This window comes from Vulpes vulpes, chromosome 11 (assembly GCF_048418805.1).
Source record: "Vulpes vulpes isolate BD-2025 chromosome 11, VulVul3, whole genome shotgun sequence".
Taxonomy (NCBI): Eukaryota; Metazoa; Chordata; class Mammalia; order Carnivora; family Canidae; genus Vulpes; species Vulpes vulpes.
Genome location: NC_132790.1, coordinates 81,935,097 through 81,957,216, shown reverse-complemented (window position 1 = coordinate 81,957,216; position 22,120 = coordinate 81,935,097). Strand labels below are relative to the sequence as shown.

At 47.7% G+C, this 22,120-nt stretch overlaps 1 protein-coding gene across 1 annotated transcript in view; it reads left to right on the top strand.

Annotated features, from left to right (window-relative positions):
* KY (kyphoscoliosis peptidase) overlaps positions 1-22,120 on the top strand; it is a 48,801-nt gene that overhangs the window by 7,192 nt on the left and 19,489 nt on the right. The window contains exons 3-7 of the mRNA XM_072726910.1: positions 602-664; positions 12,015-12,089; positions 13,838-13,900; positions 16,838-16,920; positions 21,325-21,433. Of these exons, the coding sequence (XP_072583011.1) occupies positions 602-664; positions 12,015-12,089; positions 13,838-13,900; positions 16,838-16,920; positions 21,325-21,433 (393 nt within the window). The remainder of the gene's footprint in view (positions 1-601; positions 665-12,014; positions 12,090-13,837; positions 13,901-16,837; positions 16,921-21,324; positions 21,434-22,120) is intronic.

The window sequence follows — 22,120 nt, the reverse complement described above, 5'->3', positions numbered from 1 at the left end:
GAGCCATACTGCAAGCCACCCCAACTCCTAAACTGGAGGAGAAGGCAGGCTGCCCCCATTCTTCTCAGAGGGAGGCAAGAGGTTGATCTAGGAATCAGGAGACTGCCCCCCAGGGTTCAAGGCCCTGGGGGCAGGGTCTATGGCCAAAAGCTAAGTGTCCAAGCCACAGGCCTATCGACTATAAAATAGGGGATAGGAGCCTCGAAGACCGCTCCACAGAAGGTGTGATGATCAGCTAGACATCCCTTTGCACTTTGGCACCTGAGTCCAGCGACACTGAAGTTGGGACTTGTGGTTACTTAGCCCACAAGAGGTGTCCCCACCTTCTTGAGAAGAAACCCAGCCTCCACTGGCACCTGCTGAGAGGTGTGAGAGTGTGTGTGCATGAGTTCGTAGTCATTTGCCTCTTAAACATGTGGATGTGCATGTGGGTGTGCACAGGTTTAGGCCAGGCCTGGGATGAGCTCAGCGGCCGCCCCGCCCCCCCCCCCCCAGCCTGCCTTTCTTGCAGACACACACAGCTCCCTGCTCTGCCTGGGGCAAATTCCACCAGGGTCCCAGTGGTCACTGAAGGTCCTTCTCTCTCTGTCTCGCTCAACAGGAAGCCTAGCGGAGAAACAGAACCCTCAGCAGACCCAGGTCATTGCGTCCTACGACAACCAAGGTAAGGGATTCACCACTCCCTGTGGCCTCTCCTCCACCTCCTGTGTGTCTGGATCTGTTGTCCAGGCCAGAGACAGCAAGTGCAGAGCACAGACTGGGGGGAACAGGGTCTTCTCTGCCCCAGGGATGTTGGAGCACCCTCTCCCTCTCCTCCTCACATCCCAGGGGAAACAGTGAGAGGCTGCGTGGTGACAGGAGGTAGAGTAGTAAAGTCCTTGGGCCACAGAACCCACAGCTGTCCTCATCGCCCTCACTGTCATCACTAGAGCTAACATTTATGAGTGCTAAGCATGTGCCAGGCACCCTGCCGATCCATTTACATAATTATTCTCATGTAAATGAAGCTTCACAGCACTCCTATTTGATCAGTCCTCTCAACTATCCTCTATTTACAGATGAGTAAACTGAGGCTTGGAAAGGTTGCCATAGGTCTGCGAGCACGGGGCCAGTAAGCAGCCTGACCCTCCCCTCACAGCCACCACCAAGGCCTCTGCTGTTAACCTTCACACAGCAGGGCTTCTCGGCGCCTCTGGAAAGCAGCCTTCACCTTGCGTGCTCACTGTCAGAGCTTTCCCTCCTCCTGTCACAGCGGTTCCCTGGCCTCTTGTTCCCGAGACTGAGCCTTCCCAGGGCCTTCCACCCAGGGATGAATTTGACTGAGCAAGGGGAAGTGAGAGGGCCCTTCTTTGAGAATCCTTCCCTTGCTGGGATGGGTTCTGGGGGCTCTGAGAGGGCATCACCACGCTGACTCTGCAGTTGACTGGATCTGAGAATGGGGGTGAGGGGATGGAGGGGTGGTAAAGACAGGAGGACTCTACAGCCACAGCTGCAGGGGAGACCAGGTTAAATAGACACACACACACACACACCCCAGCTCACTCCCACTTCACTCCTAACACACACACTAACCTCTCACCTTGGTTTCCGGCTCCTCATTAAAGACTCAGGCCCTGGTACCTGAGAGGCCTCATAGACTCAGCCCTAAGATCATACCACTGTGGTTCTCGGTGCTGACGTCCTGACTTGTAAGGAAATTATCTCATCGTGTCCAGGGGGCAGAGGCAAAGTAGGACTCGCTGGAGGACTCAGAGCCTCTCAGAGAATGGCTGTCAGAAGCACGGACTAAGCCAGCATCCCCAACAGAAAGGCACTGGCCGGCGGTGAGGAAAGGCCTCTCCAGATGGGTTAGCGGCACTAGGCCAGCCTTCCTTGCAACCAGGGCCAGTGTGCCTTGCAGCAGAATTCCTGGGGTGTGGCTCCAGAATAGGCCCCACTCAGCTGGGGCCTGCTGCAGCCTGCCCCCTGCCTTGGGCACACGGCAGAGACAAACCTGTGCCCCGCTGCTTCCCTGAAGTGGACTACCAGCACACAGCTCAGCACAAAGCAAGAGTAAACAATACCGCACTGGAATGAAAGTGGATCGGCCACTACCTCACTAATCTTGCTTAGCTCTGGCTACACTGGCTGATAGGTCATGGTGTCATCACTGTGCACAAGAAAGTGGAGACAGGAGACGCTGGGGTCCCCGAGCTGGGCGCACCTGCGAGCCCTCCACACTGCACTGCCCCCACTGTGTCCTAGGCAGATAGGAGTGGGATGGGGCCCACCAGTCACCGGAGCCTCACCTGGCACACCACACCCTGGCTCTCATGGGCCACTCACGTTCCCCCTTCCAGCTTTCGAGGCTTCCAGCGGACAGAAAGAAGGGTGGCCTTGGTGTCCTAGGTGCAGAATAGAGCCCTGTAGGTTGGGATGAGATGGGCCCAGGAAGGTCCTACGAGAGCTTGGGCCATAGTGAGGGAAAAGGCTGCCCCTCTCTGGGGCTGAACTAGAGTCCACAACAAAACAGGCAAGGAGCTGTTTTGTCCCTGTGGAGCTGACACCCTAGTGAGGGAGCCAGACAATCCTAAGAAGAAAAGTACAGGTGTCAAAGGAGGCTGAAGGAAGAAACAAGGCCAGGAGGAGGCTGAGGGTAGCGTGGGTACACATGGGTGTTAGTTTCCTATAACTGCTATAACAGATTATCACAAACGTGGTGGCTTAACACAAAAATGCATTTTCTCTCTCTCTCTCTTTTTTTAAGATCACTTATTTATTTATTTCTTCATGAGAGATACACAGAGAGAGGCAGAGATATGGGCAGAGGGAGAAGCAGGCTCCCTGTGGGGAGCCCAATGTGGGACCTGATCCCAGCACCTCTGGATCATGACCCAAACCAAAGGCAGATGCTCAACCACTGAGCCACCCAGGGGTCCCCAAAATGTATTCTCTTAAAGAGTTCTGGAGAGTACAAGTCTCAAGTCAGCCTCCCTGGGCTAGGTCAAAGTGTGGGCTGGGCAGGTTCCTTTTGGGGGCCCTAAGGGTGAATCTGGTCCTTGACTCTTCCAGCTTCTAGAGGCACTTCTTGACTCGTAGCTGCATCACTCCATTGTCTGTAACCATTGTCATCTTACCTTTCTCCCACATAAGTAGTTAAATCTCCTGACTCTGTTTTATGAGAATCCTTGTGATTACACTGAGCCCACCAGATAATCCAGGATGATCTTCCTATCTCAAGATCCTTAATTTAATCACATCTGCAAAGTCCTCTTTCCTATATAAGGTAACATTCACAGGTCCCCAGAATTAAGGCATGGATATCTTTAAGGGCTGTTACACAGCCTACCACTCTGGGGACAATTTAAAGCAGAGTAGTTGAGAAAGGCCTCCGTGACATTTGAGTGAGGGAGGAGGGGTGGAAGCAAGCCTTGGGGGCACCTGGGGAGGAGCTTCCAGCAGAGGGAGCACCAGGTATGATAAACTTTATGCAAGGGGTGACAAGGGATCATTGGAATCTTGGATCTTCATGTGGAGGGGTGCTTCAGAAGATTACTCCAGAACAGGTGTGTGGATAGAATGACAAGAGTGATCACTGGAGCCCCCGTGATTTCAGGCCCCAAAAGCGATTCCTTGGTTTTCTTCTGAGGCTTCCGTCCCTCCAGGTCATGTACCCTTGGTCTCAAGCAGACGCTCTGTGCCTTCTTTGATCACACATGCGCTAGAGTCAAACTGCCACATTTCTAGACCTGGGACACTCCTGTGGAGCTCTGCTCTGCAGAAAGAATCATAATGGCCCCATGTTTCCAAGAGCCCAGCGAAAGCCTAGGGCGGATTAGGGCCCTTCATTCCCCACCATCCCACCCGCCACCCCATCCCCGCTCCACTGGGCTGATGCTCCAGAGGCCTCAGCCCACTTTGTTGGCAGGTCATCATCTCATGACTAGAGCTTCAGGGCAGACCTTGCCCGCTGTGTCTGGCAGAGGCTGGCGAAGGTTCTACAGAGCTAGTCTGCTCCTCCCGTCATCCCACATGCTGTTCTCTAGGCAGAAACCGCAGCACAGCACTGCTGAACACCTACCCTGGAGCTCTTTCAGGGCGTTTTTTAATTACAGATGCTTTAGCTGAGGCTTCCTGACTCTCAGCTCCTGCAGAGAAAAATTTCCAGGAGAAGAACCCGGTTATTAACCCGAGTTCTAGTTATGGAAAGCGTGAGTGAAACCTCCTTAAAATCAAGGATGGCAAATATCTGACATGTATCCCCTAGCCCCCGCCCCCATACACACCCACTTGTGTGTACACTCACATTCGTGTGCACACACGTGCCCACAGTCATGGCTAATTGATTCACACTCCAGGCAGCCACTTCAGTCAGTCAGAGTTAACGAACAACATGAAATCTGTTTGCCGTCTCTGCATTAGATATTCTGAGCAAATTAGGCCTTTAGACAAATCCTCATTCAAACCTGCAGAGCCCCGGGGAGGAGCTGCTGGGGGAGAGAAGTCTCCTGACCAGGTAAAAGGCAGACCCAAGGCGGTGGGCCATAGACGTGCTGGGGCTTGCCTGCTACATCTCCGCATGGGAGGGGAAGAGGAAAAGGAAGCAGAGCTGGTGGGATCTGGAAAAGGCCTAGGAGCCACTTGTCAGGGGTGACAGGAAACAACCACTAATATGGTGTTCCTAAGACAGCCAGGGTGGCAGCTTCAGAAATGTTGTTTGGGTGACAGTTGGCAGAACTGGGGAGGGGCGCTGTGAGAGAACTAGCCAGGTGACCTAAAATCCCAGGAAGGGCCTCCCCTGGGGGTGGTCGTGACTGTTTAGATTGGTTCATGATATCTGACTATACTTAGGTTTTAGATCTTACCTGAAATTTTGCTCCAAATGATGTTCCACTCTTTACCATTGGAGATTGGTCCCATTAATTTTTTTCTTAAATTAAGAGTTGTATGTGATACAGGAATGTAGTAGTCTGCAAAACCTTACCATTAGGGGCACCTGGGTAGCTCAGTGGTTGAGCATCTGCCTTAGGCTCAGGTCCTGATCCCGGGGTCCTGGGATCAAGTCCCAGAATAGGCTCCTTGTGAGGCGCCTGCTTCTCCCTCTGCCTATGTCTCTGCCTCTCTCTCTGTGTCCCTCATGAAAAAATAAATAAAATCTTAAAAAAAAAGAAAATCCTACCATTTCACACCCTTAGGAAGCTCAAGGCTCTCCATGGTTCTCTAACCATGGAATTAATAAGGAAAAAATAATACGTGAGTAGGAAAATAGGCAATTCACAAAATAAGAATTTTAAATGGCAAATGAGTATCTGAAAAGCCTTGGAGAGCCTGGTTTCAGAGGCAGAGAAGCCCCCGCAAGGGCCCGTACACACATGTGTGCAATAAGAGTGGGCACAGCACTCCCGCAGATCAGGGAGGCCAAGGAGCTTTGCTGTTTTCCTCAACGGGGACTGATTAGCCCCTGACTCAGGAAGTCAGGGGCTCAGGGGAATATTGGAATTTGGGCCCCTGTCCTAGAGCGGGGAGAAAAGATGAGGTACAGGAAAGGAAAAAGGAATTGGAAATGGCCGGGTGGAGCTTGCAGGCCAGGATCATGTTGGAGTATGAGAATATCTCAGCACCCACCTTTTGCCAGGGCTTTAACAGTACCTTGTTTTTCAGCCCACTCATTCTTGGACAGAAAAACACGGCTGAACTGGGGGCAGTGGGAAGTGCCTGGAAGTTAGGTGTGAGAAGTTTGGGGTGGAGGTGTGTTGTTGACCCCCAAACCAAGTTGTTCAGTTTTGCAGCTTCTTTAAGCTTCTGGATGAGGTTGCAGCCCAGCATTTTCCAAATTGTGTTTCACAAAATGGTCCTGGGGTAAACTGACTTCTTCCCTGCAGGACTTCTCAGGGCATTACACATTGTGACCTGCAAAAGGGGAGAGAGAGTGGGCAGGTTTTTAAAATCCTTTTCTTGTAAGACATCTTGCAGCCAAGTACAGCCTGGCACCCACTTTGGAAAACACCTGAAAGTATTTCAGATGGAAAAAGTGAAAAGGCAGAGGAGAACAGGCCCATTCAGCATGAGAAGACACACAGGGAGTGTTGCTCTTGGCAATGGCGCCTGATCCTATGACCAGAACCGAATTATGCTTTGAACTCTCAAATGCTTAAAGTCTTAATTATAAAGTCACACACTGATTTTCTTTGACAGTGAATGTACCAGAAACTACACTCAAAGTGATGTTAACCTCTTCAAAGTAATGCTTTGGAAGGCCACACTGTAGCTTATAAAATTGTTTGAGAATTACCCTCTTTGGCATGCAGAGCAAGTTTATGAGCTACACAAGAAAGTCAGTATTGTTATTCTATGAAAAATAATTGCAATACACTTTGCAGGAAGGGGTTCGTAAAAAGGGCTCTTATGGAATTAATAAGGAAAAAATAATACGTGAGTAGGAAAATAGGCAATTCACAAAATAAGAATTTTAAATGGCAAATGAGTATATGAAAAATACATTAAAATTAAATACACAGGGATCCCTGGGTGGCGCAGCGGTTTGGCGCCTGCCTTTGGCCCAGGGCGCGATCCTGGAGACCTGGGATCGAATCCCACGTCGGGCTCCCGGTGCATGGAGCCTGCTTCTCCCTCTGCCTGTGTCTCTGCCTCTCTCTCTCTCTCTCTCTGACTATCATAAATAAATTAAAAAATTAAAAAAAATTAAATACACAAAAATGAGATGCCATTATTAATTAATAAAATTTTCAGAGATTGATAAAAATCCAATGTCGGTGAGTACATCAGTGATCTATTTTTATATTACTAACCACCCCAAAACTCAGTGGCTGAAAACAATAAGCCTTTACCAGCTCACAAGAGCACAGGATGGCTGGGCGTTCTTGCCTGAGACACACCCAGTTTATCGCGGGTCTTGGCTGGGTTTGCTCACGTATTTGTGGTCAGCTGGTAAGTTGGCTAGAGATCGTTTAGGGTCTGCTCTGAGATGCCTCTGCTCTGTTCCATGTGGTGTCTCAACCTCCAGCAGGCTGGCCTGGGCTCATTCACATGGCATTTGTGGCTGGATTCCCAAGAATGAGAATGAAAGCTGCAAGGTTTCTTGAGACCTAGGCTCAGAGCTTGCCCAGCATCACTTCTACTGACATCACATGCTAACTAGCCAAACCAAGCCATAGGGACAGCTCAAATTCAAGGGACATAACAAAAGACCTCTCAGAAGTGCAGAGTTTTGTGACCAATTTTGCGATCAAACCCAGCAAGAATGAGCAAAATGGACATCCTCTCATGTTGTTGGTGTGGTCATCGACCGATAAAAATCATTCATGGGAAGTTTGCCAATATATAACAAAGGCCTTCTCCATAACCTTTGATCCATATTTGAGAATTTATTCAAAGGAAAAGTGTGTAAAGACATATGTATCAGGATGTTCATGCATCACTGATTATAATAACAAAACATTTGGGAAAAGTTAAGTATCCAACCAAAAAGGGTTGCTTATATGGATTATACACCATGTAGAGAATGGAGTACTGTGCAGCCCACTTAAAATGATGACGTAGGACTAAATTCACTGACGTGTGAGGAGTCAAGAAAAGAAAGCAGGTTACAAAGAACATGTTTACTATTATCCTGCTTTGGACTTTCTATTTTGTATCTTTCTGTATCATCCAGATTCTTGTTTTAATTCTGCAAAAAAAGCTCAGTTGGTACTTATTTTTATTTTTGTTTTATTTTAAATTACTAAAATGGAATTGTCTGATATATAGTTCTATGGGTATTAACACATGCACAGCACATGCTCATGTAACCACCCTTACAATTAGAATACAGGGCAGCTCTGTCACCCCAAAATTCTCTTGTGGAGAATCTCTGTAGTTACATCCTCTCACCTATCCTAAGAGTTTCTTTGTATTACTGAGAAGTATTCCTTGATATGAATGTACCACAGGGCGTTTATCCATTCACCCATTGAAGGACATTTAGGTTGTTTCCAGTTTGGGGCTATTGTGAATAGAGCTTCTACAAACATTTCTGGATAGGTTTTTTTTTTTTTTAAGATGTTATGTATTTATTCATGAGAGACACAGAGGGAGAGGCAGAGACATAGACAGAGGGAGAAGCAGGCTTCCTGTGGGGAACCTAATACAGGACTGGATCCCAGGACTCCGAGATCATGACTTAGCCAAAGGCAGATGCTCAACCACTGAGCCACCCCGATGCCCCTCTGTAGAGGTTTTTGTGTGAATGTAAGTGTTTATTTCTCTGGGGTAAATATTCAAGAGTACAATTGTTGGATCATATGTTTGGTGTAGGTTTTGTTTTATAAGAAACTGTGGAACTATTTTCCGGAGTTGCTGTAGTACTTTATAATCCCACCAGCAATGTATGAGAGATCTGATTTCTCCACAACTTTGTCAACATATAGTATTACCGCTATTTTTAAAAAAAATTTTATTTATTTATTCATGAGAGAGAGAGAGAGAGAAAGGCAGAGACACAAGCAGAGGGAGAAGCAGGCTCCATGCAGGGAGGCTGACGTGGGACCGAATCCCAGGTCTCCAGGATCACACTCTGGGCTGAAGGCAGTGCTAAACCACTGAGCCACCCGGGCTGCCCTATTACCACTATTTTTGATTATTGCTCTTTAATAGGTATAATACCTCATTGTGGTTTTAATTTGCATTTTCCTAATGACTAATCATGTTGAACATCTTTTCATGGCTTATTTGCCATCTGTACTCTCTTTGGTGAATATTTGTTCTTTTACCCATTTTTTAATTGGAATGTCTTTGCACATCTATAAAAAATCAATTTGCCATATTTGTATAGCTCTATTTCTTAACTATTTATTATGCTACATTTATCTATGAATCTATCTCTTTGCCAGTATCACACTGATGACTGTAGCTTTATAACACATCTTAAAATCAGATAGCTAAAGTCCTCCAACTTATTTTTTTCAAAACTGGTTTGACTACCCTAGTTGCTGTATCTTTCCATCTATATTTTAGAATCATCTCGACTAAATTTCTTCCAAGGGGTTTGATTAGAGTTACATTCAATCTGTATAGATCAATTTAGGGAGAACTGCCAATTTAACAATATTGAGACTTTCAATTCATGAACATGGTATATCTTCCCACTTATTTAAGTCTTCTTAAATTGTTTAATAATATTTTGTAGTTCTCAACATATGGCTCCTGAACTATCTTTTAGATTTATACTTAGGCATTTCAATTTTTTGGAGCTGTGGTGAATAGTAATTTTTACATTCAATTTCCAGTCATTTGTTGTGAACATAAATATAAGTGATTTTGGGGTGCTGACCTCATATCCTATGACCATGCTAAACTTACTTATTAGTTCTAGGAACTTCTTTGTAGATTACTTGATACTTCCTATGTAGACAGATGTGTGATCGTGATTAAGGAAATTTTTGTTTCTTCCTTTCCAATCTATAGGACTTTTATTTATTTTTTTTGTTTTATTTCACTGGATAGAATTTCCAGTGCATATTTAGTAGGAGCAGCAAGAGTGGACATCTATGCCTTGTTTCCAGTGTTAGGGGGAAAGCATTGCATTTTTTGACCATTAAATATGCTGTTTAGTAAATAGTAAATTTAGTAAATTTGCAATAATTGTACTCTTAAAATTTTGACCATTAAATATGTTAGAAAGGTAAATACCCTTTTTCAGATTCAGAAAACTGCCTTCTATTCTTAGTTTATTGAGAAATTTTATCATGAATAGATGTTAAATTTTGTCAAATGCATTTTCTGCATCAATTGATATGATCATGTGGTTTTTCTTCTTTGGCCTGCTAATATGGTGAATTCATGGGTTTTCAAATAATCAACCAGCCTTGAATTGCCAAAGCAAATCATGCTTGATTGTGGTGTATAATTCTTTTGCTATGTTGCTGGATTTAATTTTTTTTTTTTTTGAGACTTTTTTGTTCAAAGGAAATATTGGTCTGGAAAAAAGAAAAGAAAAAGAAATATCAGTTTGTAGTGTTCTTTTCTTAAACTGTCTTTGTTTGGTTTTGATATCAGATTAATGATGGCCTCATAAAATGGGTAATGAAGTATTTGCTACTCTTCTGTTTTCTGAGAGATCTTATAAAATGTTTGGTCATACTTCTTTTTAAACGTTTGTTAGAATTTGTCAGTGACGTCAACCTGGCATTTGTTTGTTTCTGGAAGATTTTGAACTATAATTAGTTTTTAAAATAGACATAGGGATATTGAGGTTATCTATGCATTGGGTGAGTTTTGATAGTTTGTAGCTTTCAAGGAATTGATCCATTTCATGCCAGTTGTAGAATTTATGTGCATAGGACTGTTTGTAGTATTCCCTTATTATTCTTTTAATATACATGAGATCTTTAGTGGTCTTGCCTATTTCATTCCTGGTATTGTCTTTATTCCTGATTTATGTCTTACTTCTCTTTATTTTTGGACAGTTTGGTTAGAGGCTTATCAATTTTGCTGATCTTTCCAAAAAAAAAGAAAACAGCTTCTGGTTTCATTGATTATTCTCTCATTATTTCTTCAGTTGTGTTTTTGTTTTGTTTTGTTTTTCTGCACCACATTGTTTCTCCTCTCCTTCTGGGATCTCAATAACATGAATGTTAGACCTTTAAGTATTATCCCTGAAGTTTTGTTCACGTTTTCTCTCTGTTGTTCATATTGGATAATTTCTATTGATCTTTCTTTGAGTTCACTGACTATTTCCTCTGTCATATCCATTCTACTATTTAGAATATCCAGATAATTTCTCAAACCATTATATTTTTTAACTCTAAAATTTCTATTTGTTTCTTCTTCATAGCTTCTGATGTTTTGCTGAATCTTGGTATCTTTGCATTTATTTCAAGACTGTTTGCCCTCACTTTTTATAGGATGGTTTACTATGGCTCTTTGAAAGTCTGTCTGATAATTCCAAAATTTATGTCATCCAGGGGTTAGCATCTGTTGGTTATCTTTTCTTTCAAGTATATTTCTGGTTCTTCCTGTGCTGAATAATTTTGGATTGTAGCCCTTGCAATGCTATGCAGATCTGCCCAGCACATTCACCTCCCAAGGGCAGTCTGGCATAGTTTAGTTCTCAAATACTCTGGTATGATGTTTAGGAGATCCATGTATGCTCAGCTCAGAGGTGACCACAAGGGTTCATCCATCCATACCTGTATGGATTTGCTTTCTAGAGCTCCGTCCCCTTCACAATCCACTTCCCAGTTCTCCAGCACAAAAGCTAGACTTTAGTTTGCCCACTCTGCCAGGTACTTCTCACAACTCTGTCTCTACCTAGAGACAATCAGTGGGAGACAGAGAGAGAGAAAGAACAATGAGTATTGGCCCCTACACTCCAGGGAATCATAATTTCTCTGTGGCCTCATTCAAAGACTCAGACGCTTAAGGTTTTGGCTGACCAACAAAATCACTGCTACACTGCTACCAACAGACTTCCCTAGGGGCTGGGTGGAGAGATAACAGAAAAAAGAGGGGGGTATGACAGAGGATTTCCCCCACACTTTCTGACTCTCAGAGGTTTCCTTTCTTACTCCATAAGCTGGAGGAAAGGACTTCTCTTGGAGCACTGTTTCTCTGTACCCATGTGCACTTCTGGGTTTGGGGCTGCCTTTGAAAGTCCAGTCCAAGTAAAGCCATAGGGGGAAGGGAACAGCAAACTCACTGCAAATATGGTGGTGCTTTAAATGCTAATCTTATTCCCCAACTTGCCTTCTATGAACTACCTTACAGAGTCCTCAATAGTTGCTGTGTGCATTCTTTCCAAGGTTTATAGCTGTGTTCAGTGTGAAATACAAGGTAGAATGTTCTTATTTCGCCTTGCCTGACTCTGAAAACTGGCTGCCTGTATTTTGTTTTTCACTTTTTTAAACAAGAATTATTTGCATATTCAGAAGAAAGCTTAAAACCGATTGTGTTTTGTTGTTCAAACATCTGTCATGGGATACCGCACACCCTTTCCTAGCAGCATCTGGCTGAGAATATCACATCCCATTCCTTTGCAGGGACACAGCTGACTGTGGAAGTCCACCCTCGAGATGCCATGCCCCAGCTGCTCAAGAAGTTCTCCTTGGCTAAACGTACGTACGTACAGGGCTACTTGTGTGCGGAGGGCTGGCAGGGAGGAATTACAGTCACTTAATGGCCCAAAGCCCACCTTAGGCCTCTTCTGGGAGAAGAGGAGGAATAACCCAGGCCTACACACTGGAAAGAAATGAGGCATGACAGCTTCATTCTGGGGACTCTTTTCTCCATAACTAACACCCACTGTTCTTGAGTCTGTGCAATTAGATGTGGGTAACACGAGGCATTTAGCTAAATATGAATTTCATCACAAGAGTGTTGTTTTTAGATACCATTTATTGTCTGCCTAAAAAGTGGCATACACAGTGGTAAGCTTTTTACATTAATTAACTTTTTAACCCTTTGATATAAGCCAGTATTATCCCCACATTGTAAGTCAGCAAAGTGAGGCCCAGAGAGGTGAGATAACTGCCTAAGGGATCAGCTAGGAAGTGGGTCAAAACCAGGTCTGACACAAGGCCTGCTTGCTACCTTCCAGGTAAGGTACACAGGCCTAGGCCCATGATGTCTCTTCCACTCCCTCTTTGTCCTCTATAGGCATCTGTCTACCTTATGGCCAAAGGGGCCTGAGGAAATGCCGGCCAGGGAATGAAGGCCCCAGAGCATCCAGGGCTCAGGTTCTCTCCATGTCCATGCATGGGCGAGGCAGGTCCTTCTGCTGCCTGGCCCTATAGCCCTCAGTGGTCAGGGTCTCAGAAGGGCAGTCAGATGTAGAATGGACAGGCCCTGGAGCCTCCTGGCTGGGGTCAGATCTCAGCTCTTACCTTGGGCAAGTAGCTTAACCTCCCTTTGCTTGAAATCAAATTCCTCATCTGTGAAAGGAGGAAGATAATTCACCCTCTTTCATAGGACTGTTGTAAAGTTAAATGGCACAGTCAGTCTGAAACACAAGGCAGGCATAGTAAGTGTACAATAAACGCTAGCTATGATGTTGAACCCTCATTATTCTACCAAAGAATGGAGATGGAAATAAAATATAGATGCAAGAAACACAAGGACCACTGTTTCTCAGTGCCTCTATACATTTGCAACCATCTGTTGTTATATTTACATCCTTTTGTGTGTTTCAAGGGCAGAAAACAACCTGTCTTGACACCCTACTCCCCAGCTCCTCCTGGTTCCATCAGGGACCCATATCTCCCTGACCTGGTTTCAAACCAGCAGCTCCTCTCCTATTTCCATGGAGTCTCATGACTGTTGGCAACCATTCTGCATTAACAGACTGATGAGATTTGGTTGCCCTTGAAACATCCTGGGGAATAATTTAATAATTGTTTGACCTTTCTGGGCTTCAACTCCTTAGAAACTGCCTTTCCCTCACCCCCACATCCATTTCTTCTCATGGTCAGTTCTTATCTGGCTGAGAATTCACTGGTGCTGTTAGCATCCCCAGATGTGTTCCAAGATGGTGGGGGAACCCAGAGGAGGGCAGGAGCTCCAGGCTCCAGGTGGACCCACTGAGGAACACAGGAACACAAAATGTTGATGTCAGAGTAAATTCTGCCTTTGCTCACAGACTGCAGTTCTCTTTCTTGTCATTCCCTCTCTGGTTCCCGGTCCTTCCTTTACATCGGGAGGAAGTCCAGGGCAATTCCAGCAGTAATAGATGGCGGGTGGATATCGGAGCAAGAAGGCTGGGGAAAGACAGTGAAGAGGAGGGGTCAGAAACCCAGACTGCCACGCAGACAGTCATCTGTGCTTGTGTTCTGGAACGTCTCTACTTCTGACCTTTGGGATATTGCAGGTTTGCAAGGTGATAAAAATGGAAACACAAGACCCCGGCAGCCTGGAGCGAAAGATGCCCATGGTAAGTTGCAGGGCCTTCCCCAGGGCTGTTCTGTGACATGGCGAGTCGGTTTAGCCTGGTGGGCCAATCTCCAATGGTCTGGAAATGGCTCCCTGGGGACCTGGTAGGAGTCCAGGGCTACCTGTGGGCTCAGGGCAAGGAGGAGTAGTATCATGATTGATTAGCAATGTCTGCCACAGACACAGGCGGGGTAATGAAAAGCTCACATGCCATATGACCCCAAACTAAAGCATAAACCCCAATAATAAGGCAGCCCATTACAGAAAACATATTAAAAACATAATTCAGAACTGTGTTAACTTTAAATGGAATGCCAAGCATCTGTAAGGTAGGAGGCATGTGAATAAGAATGGGACAGAGGGTAGAACCCTGAACAGGGTGATAGATGGCCTGGCTTCAAATCCTATTTTTGTCCCTCGCTCACCTTCCTTGGGCCTCAGGCTTCCTCTCAGTAGACCAGATGGCTCTAAGGTTTGCTAGAGTTTGGCACTTCTTCCCATTGTTTTGCTTTAAAATTAGAATAATTCAGTTAATGCCACTGGTATTTTAAATGTATTTATGCAAAATCATATTTAGATCTTATATAATCTCTTCAGAAGGTAAATTTAATGAGGCATAAATCATTGTGGGTATTTTTAATGTTCAGATATTGTAAAATGGAACCAAGAAAGGGTAAAATTAGTAATAAGGCTTTCGGTCCCGTTTTAGAAATGTCATCCTTCTTCTAAATGGGGGCGGGGGAGACCTCATTTGCCAAGTTGTACTGAGCGGAAATTTGTCAAATGTAAGTCCACTTCATATCCACTTAGGCCAGCCTGCTAGCCCTTGTCAGAGAATGGCAGGAGCCCAAATCCTTGGAGGGAAAGGGTGCGGAGAGCCTGCCGTCCCTAGGGGCTGGCTGGACAAGGGCTGTGCTCACACTACACAGAAAAGGGGCTGACAGTGATCTAAGTAATGAGGGACAAGAGATCCCGGCTCCAGCACCAGGCAAGTGACCACAGTGGTGCTGGGCTTCCAGGGAGCCTCAGGGTAAGACTGTACAGCACAGAAGGTTTGGGGACAGTCCAGGAAATGTCTTGGTCATTGTAGAGAGAGCAGAGAAATGAAGGAAGAAAATGCTTGCTTGGTGAGTGACAACCATAGCCTCAGGGTAAGGTTTATATAGCCTGCCTGCCCCCTGCCCCCTCTTGGGAGAGGAACAGCCCTCCAATCCTGGATGTGTCAGAGCATGTGACATGGTGAGGACCCAGTCAGAAGGTTGGGGTCAAAGAGACCAAAGCCTTCTCGGGGCGCTGCAGACTGTCAGCAGGAAGCAAGAAAGCACTGCCCTGAGGAATGTGCCAGAACCAGTTGGGTTGTGAAGAAAGAAGGCCTGGTTCCTAAGAGGAAGAGACCTTGGTCAGGGGGGAAGTGCGGGCCACCCATGTGGCCTGCTCTGACAGCTGACTAGAGTTTGGGAGCTCCTCTGTGGCCAGAAATTGGCCAGCTCCCTAACCAGCTGCTGCTGCCTCTCAGCCAAAGCTGGCCCAGAGAGGGTCGTGCAGGAGCTGCTCCCCACTCTAGCACCACAGGCCTTGGGTCTGTAGCACCAAGGCATGGGTCTCTCACTGACCTTGAGGGATGTGTGGGCAGATGCAGCTGCAGCCCCGACACCGGGCACAGAGGCTTTATATGTCTCCTCTCGGACTTGCCCACGGAGGACCCTCACCCTGAACCCTCCCAGGAGCAGACTGCCACTGACTTTGCTACATGATCCACCATCTCATTCACTCTACCAGGTGCCCCACAGATATGTGCCTGTGGCCTGGTGGCCGAGTCCAGCAACCCCCAGGGAGGTGGAGGTCCTGAAGGTTAGGGCCCCGCCAGGACATAGGCTTCATGTGGCCCCCACCAGGCACTTTCCTAGGTTGCTCTACTCTTTCCAGGCTGGCTGCCGTACCCTGGAACTCCACCAGCACCCCGCTCAGGGGAGTTGGGTTATCAGTAAGTTTGGGGATCAGCACCCTTCGGCCCCACCCTCCCCACCTCCTCCCTGGCCTCCCATCCAGCTTGCCTGATTTGGTTGGCCTTGAATAAGACAGGCCCTGCCAAAGCCCAGGTTCCCTTTTGGGCTGTGATAGGGGTTTGCTGCCCATCGTGGCAGGTCTGACCGCTGGGGCAGTGGGGCATAGGTGAGGCACAGGCGGGGCATAGGTGTCTACACCTGGCGGACTGGGACTGTCCTGTGGCCTGGCTTCCTGTGAGAAAGGCTGGCACAGATGAGTGGTCCTGGGGCCCAACTTCCCTCAGAGGCCTCCCCCACAGTACCTGGGGTGCCTTTTGCTGGAACACACTTGGCTTTCTTGGGGTGCCCCAGTCTCCAGCTGACTGTGGGCATGAGAGGAAGCCTGTCTGGGTGCCAAACCCACCTCACCCTACCGAAGCCAAATGGCCTGGCTCCAACACACCCTCCTCTGATACCCGAGATGCCCTCACCCTGGGCACCATGACACTGGCACAGACCCTCCTTTCTTGAGCCCGTTAGGGACTGGAAGTATTGCCCAGACACTTCCTGCAGATCACTCATTCCTAGGAGTTAGCAAGAAATCTGCAGAAAACTAAATGGTGAGGAGAAGGGGTCCCTTCATTAATCTGTCTGGGCCCTGCTGAGTTAATTGAGGTAAAACCAGTTTCCTTACTGCTGACTTTCAGGGCTCTGCAAACGGGCTCCTCTCCCCTGTGAGTCTCCAAAACAACTAGAGGAGTTGCCATAGTTCACAAATCAATTTGACCAGGGAAGCCTTCTAAGAAATAGAGCTCTTGGGAGTGGTTTTTCAGGCTCTGGGAATCATGCTGGAGGTCAGGCAATCACAGCTCCTCAAAACGACAGAGAGGCCTGAGCCAGGCGGCACTGGTCAGCAGGCCTCAAGAGCTGACTGGGCCTCCCTGTGTTTCCAGCCTACCCCTGGGATCGGTCCAGCCTGAAATCCATGCCCCTGGACCTGCGGCAGTTTGAGAAACTGGACAGCTATGCCTCACAGGTAAGAGAACAAGCCCCTCTGTAAACGGTGACTTAGAGTTTCCCAAGTCAGGGTAATGAAGCCTCTCTTCAGGCCCCCTCTCCGCCACATGCATTTGGAGGCCCTCAGAGAGATGGCCCGGAGTGCCTTTTCACATTATATGGATGGGCAAAGAAGACCAAGGCATCAGGCCCCTACCCAGGACAGAAGGCCATTCCATCCCCCCAATACCACCCAGAGTCCTGATGTACCCAACCCAGGCCACTCACACCCTGCAAGGGCCTCACTCGCAGGCTCCTCTAGCCAGCCCTGTCCTTCCCCCCTGCTGGTGTCCACTTAGGTGTTGCTGCTACTGAACTAGGCCACCCCCAGCCCATGATGGAAGCAATCCAGAGGATGAGGGAGGACCATGCATGCAGCTGGCTAGCACCCATTGCAACCACAGCCATGCTCACCCCTGGAGCATATAGGCTGCCAATGGGTCACATCTCTGGGTCCAGAATCATCTGGGGTGCAGTTAGGGAGCGGCAGCTACCTGAGCTGAAGCACCAGAGACACACTGGGGTCCTGGGAGCCAGGTGGGAGAGCTCACCACAGAAAGTCTGATTATAAGGGCCAAAGAGCTGGACCCATTGCTCAAGTCTGAGTGAGCCATTGTAGGCTAGTAAGCAGTAAGATCACCTGCAATCTGAAGAGACCACCCTACGGTTGGCACATAGTAGGTACTCAGGAACCTTGTTTGTTGAACTGATGAATAGATGGATGGGGGCATGGATCCAGAATCACGATAGAGGCAGGGTCATCAGTAGGGGGCCACCAACTGTGCTGGCAGGATTAAGTGGGAACACTGAGAACAGAGAGGAGTGGAATGGTCAACACTGAGCTGGCGGCAGAGGGAGGACTCCATCCCTGTGTGTGTGAGGGAGGTGGAAGGCAGGTGGCTCACAGGCTGCCAGACTGAGTGACAGAGGGTGGGACAGCAGCTCATCACAAGAAGCAAGTCCCAGGGGCTGACCAGTTTGTTTAGGGGCAGTGGGCGCTAGCAGCTGCAGAACAGCCAGTGGAAGTGAGCAGCAGGCAGCCAGGTCTCGAAGTCCAGAGCCTTATCCGTCCTGGAGACGTCTGGGCAGGAAACACTGATTCAGGAACCAGCAGATTTAGCTAAGAGCTGAAGCCAGAGGGTGGGTGTCATTTTAGGGAGGACAGGGCAGGAGGTCCAAAGGCCCCTGAGCCACGTGAGGCCAGGGCGAGACCAGGAGGGATCAATGTTCTGGAAGGTGCAGGGAGAACTCCCTGAGGGCATGGATGGTCAACAGCGTGAGCTATTGAGTCTGGTCAAGTGAGGTTAGGATAGACTCATTTCTACTACGTCAGCACTGAAGTGCTTCCTACCCCCAGAGGGGTGGTTGGACAGGGGTTGGAGCCTCAGCCCGACTCTTACAGGCCGAGGAGCAATGCAGGGATGGAGGAGGAGGGAGTGAAGACCCCACAGGAGCTGGCAGAGGAGGGGAGGCTACGTGTAGACAGCCCTGAGGAAGAGATTTGGGGAAGAGGTACAGACAGGAGGGGACAAGGCAACCAGGACTAGAAGGGAGGCGTGAGGACACGGGTGAGCAAGGGCACTGCAAAGACGGGGCCTGGACGGAAGGCTGGCCGAGAGGCTGGCTGAGCCGGAGGGAGAGCTCCTTAAGGGGAAGTCCTGCCTGAGCCTCGTTGATCTGAGGCCAGGTTGTCTGAAAGGGAGAGAAGGGGGTGGTGTCAGGGTCCGAGGAGCGTGGGGTACACTGCGGTGGCCGCTGGGAGGGACAGGGCAGGCTACTGGCCAGGCTTGGGGAGCGGTGCCAGGAGCCCAGCTGAGGCCAGAGACCCAGCCGCGGAGCAGTGGGTGTCCGGGGCCAGCCAGGCCCGGATAGAGCCAGGAGGTGGTGACCAGAGGCACAGAAGCCATGGGGTTAAGTCAGAGTCAGCCAGGCTGGAGTGCGGGCCCTGCTGTGTCAGGCGCTGTCCTCCGCCCTGGGAGAAAGACAAAGACAAGAACCATCGGTTTGGAGCTGGACACTGAACAAAAGGAGGCAGACAGCAGCTGGGTGGGTAGGAGACAGAAGAAAGGTCCAGAGGTCTCCTTGTGGTCACACAGTGCACCTGGGGTTCTGATGTGAGTGGCAGAAAGGGTCCGGGAGCTTGGGGAGTACCTTAGGGTGAGGGCTGGTGAAGGCATGAGCAACTGTCACGGAATTAGGCAGCCAGTTGCCCCAGCTTCTCTAGAAAGATTAAACATGGTCAGGGTTGCCTTTCCTACAACCCCAACTGTTTCTCCTCTTGAGGGCCCCGGCCAGCAAACTTCATTTGTTCCTTTTTTGTTTTTAAATTATGGTAAAATGTATAGAACATAAAATGTGCCGTGTTAATAATTTTAAGTGTACAGCTCAGTGGCATTGCTTGCATTCACTGTAGTGTACAACCATCACCACTATCTGTTTCCAAAATCACCCCAAACAGAAGCCCTGGGCCCATGAAGCAATCCCTCCGCATCCCCCCTGGTAACCTCTACATTGCTTACTGTCTCTCCTAACTTACTCTCGATGTTCCGTTTAAGTGCAATCATGTAGTACGTGTCCCTTTGCGTCTGGCTTATTTAGCATCCGTGATGTAGCATGTGTCAGAACCTCATTGCTTTTCATGGATGGATAATATTTCGTCGTGGAGACACACTACTTTTGCTGACCCGTTCCTGTGTGATGGACACTTGCATTGTTTCTGCCTTTTGTGTATTGAATAATGTTCCAGTGAACACAGGTGAACAAGTGTCTGAGTATCTGTCTTCAGTTCTCTTGGGTATTTACCTAAGAGTGGAATTATTGGATCATCTGAGAATTCTCTTCAGCTTTTTGAGGACCCGCCAAACTGTTTTCCACAGCAACTGCACCATTTTACATTTCCACTAACAATGCACAAGGGTTCTAATTTCTCCACAGCCTTGCTATCTTTTTTACTCCAGCCATCCTAGTGGGTGTGAAGTGATTTCAATTTGCATTTCCCTAGTGACTAATGATGTGGAGCACCTCTTCACTGGCCATTTATATATCTCTGAAGAAGTGTATATTCAAGTCCCTCGTACATTTCTTTTTTTTTTACTTTTTTTCCTTCACCCATTTTAAAACTGGGTTGTCTTTTTGTTGTTGAGTTTTAGGAGTTCTTTATATATTCTGGATATTAATCCCTTATCAGATACATGATTTGTGAATGTTATCTCCCATTCTTTGAGTTGTCTTTTCACTTTCTCAATTTTGTCCTTCAATTCCCAGAAGTTTTTTATTGTCATGACTCCCAATTAATCTATTTTTTCTTTTGTACTTTGTGCTTTTGGTACCATATTGAAGAATCTGTTGCCAAATCCAAGGTCATGACGATTTACTCCTGTGTCTACTTCAAAGAGTTTTAGCATTTAAGTTCTTTTATTTAAACCATTGACCCTTTTTGAGTTAATTTATTTAAAGATTTATTTATTTATTTTGAAAGAGAGCGAGAGCAGGGGGAGGGGCAGAGAGAGAGAATCTCAAGCAGGCTCCCTGCTGAGTGTGGAGCCCAACACAGGACTGGTTCTCACAAACCTGAGATTATGACCTGAGCCAAAACCAAGAGTCAGATGCTTAACCGATTGAGCCACCCAGGTGCTCCCAGTTAATTTTTGTGTATGGTATGAGGTAGGGGTCCAACTTCCTTCTTTTATATGTGGATATCCAGTTGGCCAGCACCATTTATTAAAGAGACTATTCTTTCCCCACTGAATAGACTTGTCATCCTTGTCAAAAAAGTCAGTTAGCCATGGGTGTACAAGTTAATTTCTAGACTCTCAATTCCATTCCATTGGCCAAATGATCCTTATGTCAGTACCATAAGCACTGACTTATTTTGATTTTGATTTTCATTTTGATTTGATTTTGATTACTGTCGTTTTGTAGTAAGTTTTGAAATCCAGAAACATGGGTCCTCCAACTTTTTTATTCTTTTTTCAAAATTATTTGGACTATTCTGGGCCTGTTGTTAATTTCATATGAGGTAGAGGATTGCCTTTCCCGTTTCTGCAAAAAAGGCTGTTGGAATTTTATAGAGATTGTGTTTAGTCCATAGATTGCTTTGGGGAGTATTGACCATGAGTAGGGGCTGCTACATCTGCCCAAACGTCCATCTACAATGCTGGCCCCAGGGTCTGTGTGACTCTTGGGCCAGTGACCCAGCTGGTCGGCACAACCTGATATGTCCAGTCCCCAACCAAGGGTTGCTCTCAGCCTAGCCTTTGTGCCCCTGGCCCTCTCCTCCTCCTCCTCTGACTGAAGGGAAAGCAGCGCTGGCTGCAGGTGGCAAGGCACTGGGCTCCCACAGTTCACCCAGGCCCTGACATAGTACACCCCTCCCATTCCCCAGGTGACGGTCAAGAGTGGCCTGGATGAGCTGGTGAGTGACCTGCTCCAGGAAGCCCACAGTGACCTGGAGAGGGTCCGCGTGATCTGGATCTGGATCTGCCACCACATAGGTAGGCCCACCTGTGGTGCCACTGGCTTTAGGACTCCCTTGATGCCACTCCCCGCAGGACCCTGGCCCTAGGGGAGCCTCTCTGGGATTCACTTGACCACTAGTGTGTATGGAGTTAGATGGACAGTGGAGAAAGGTTCCCAGATGGCTAGGTGAATAATCAAAGACTAACCCAGGAGCATAAAACTCAGTCTCCATAAAGGGTCATTGGGTGGGGGGATCTCCTGTGGCCAGCAGCCCAGAGCCAGTGACCAGAGCTAAGGCCCTTCACCTGGCAGCAGCATTCCCCCAGTCCTGGCTTCCTGGTGAACCTGCTGCACAGACCTGAGAACACAGGACAGAAAGTCATCTCCAGAAGGATGCAGAAGATTCATAACTGTTGGAAAGTTATTGCAACACCAAGAGGTTTCTTAAAGCACCAGTGCCAGGAAGAGTGGGCTCACCTCTCCCTGCTCCCTGTTCCCACACCCATGACCTCAGCCCTGTCTCCAGGCATTCAGAGCAACCTCAGGGGACCTGGGCCTCTGCACCTGTCCCCAGCTCTGCACAGGACAGCCTTGGGAGTCTGGCCAGGGCAAGCCAAGCCCCGTGGGTGGTTGCCAGGGAGATGCTGGATGCTACCCCTTGCAGTCAGTGGAAGAGCCAGTGGTGGTGGGGCGGACTTCTAGCGTTTTCCCTGTGACCCCAC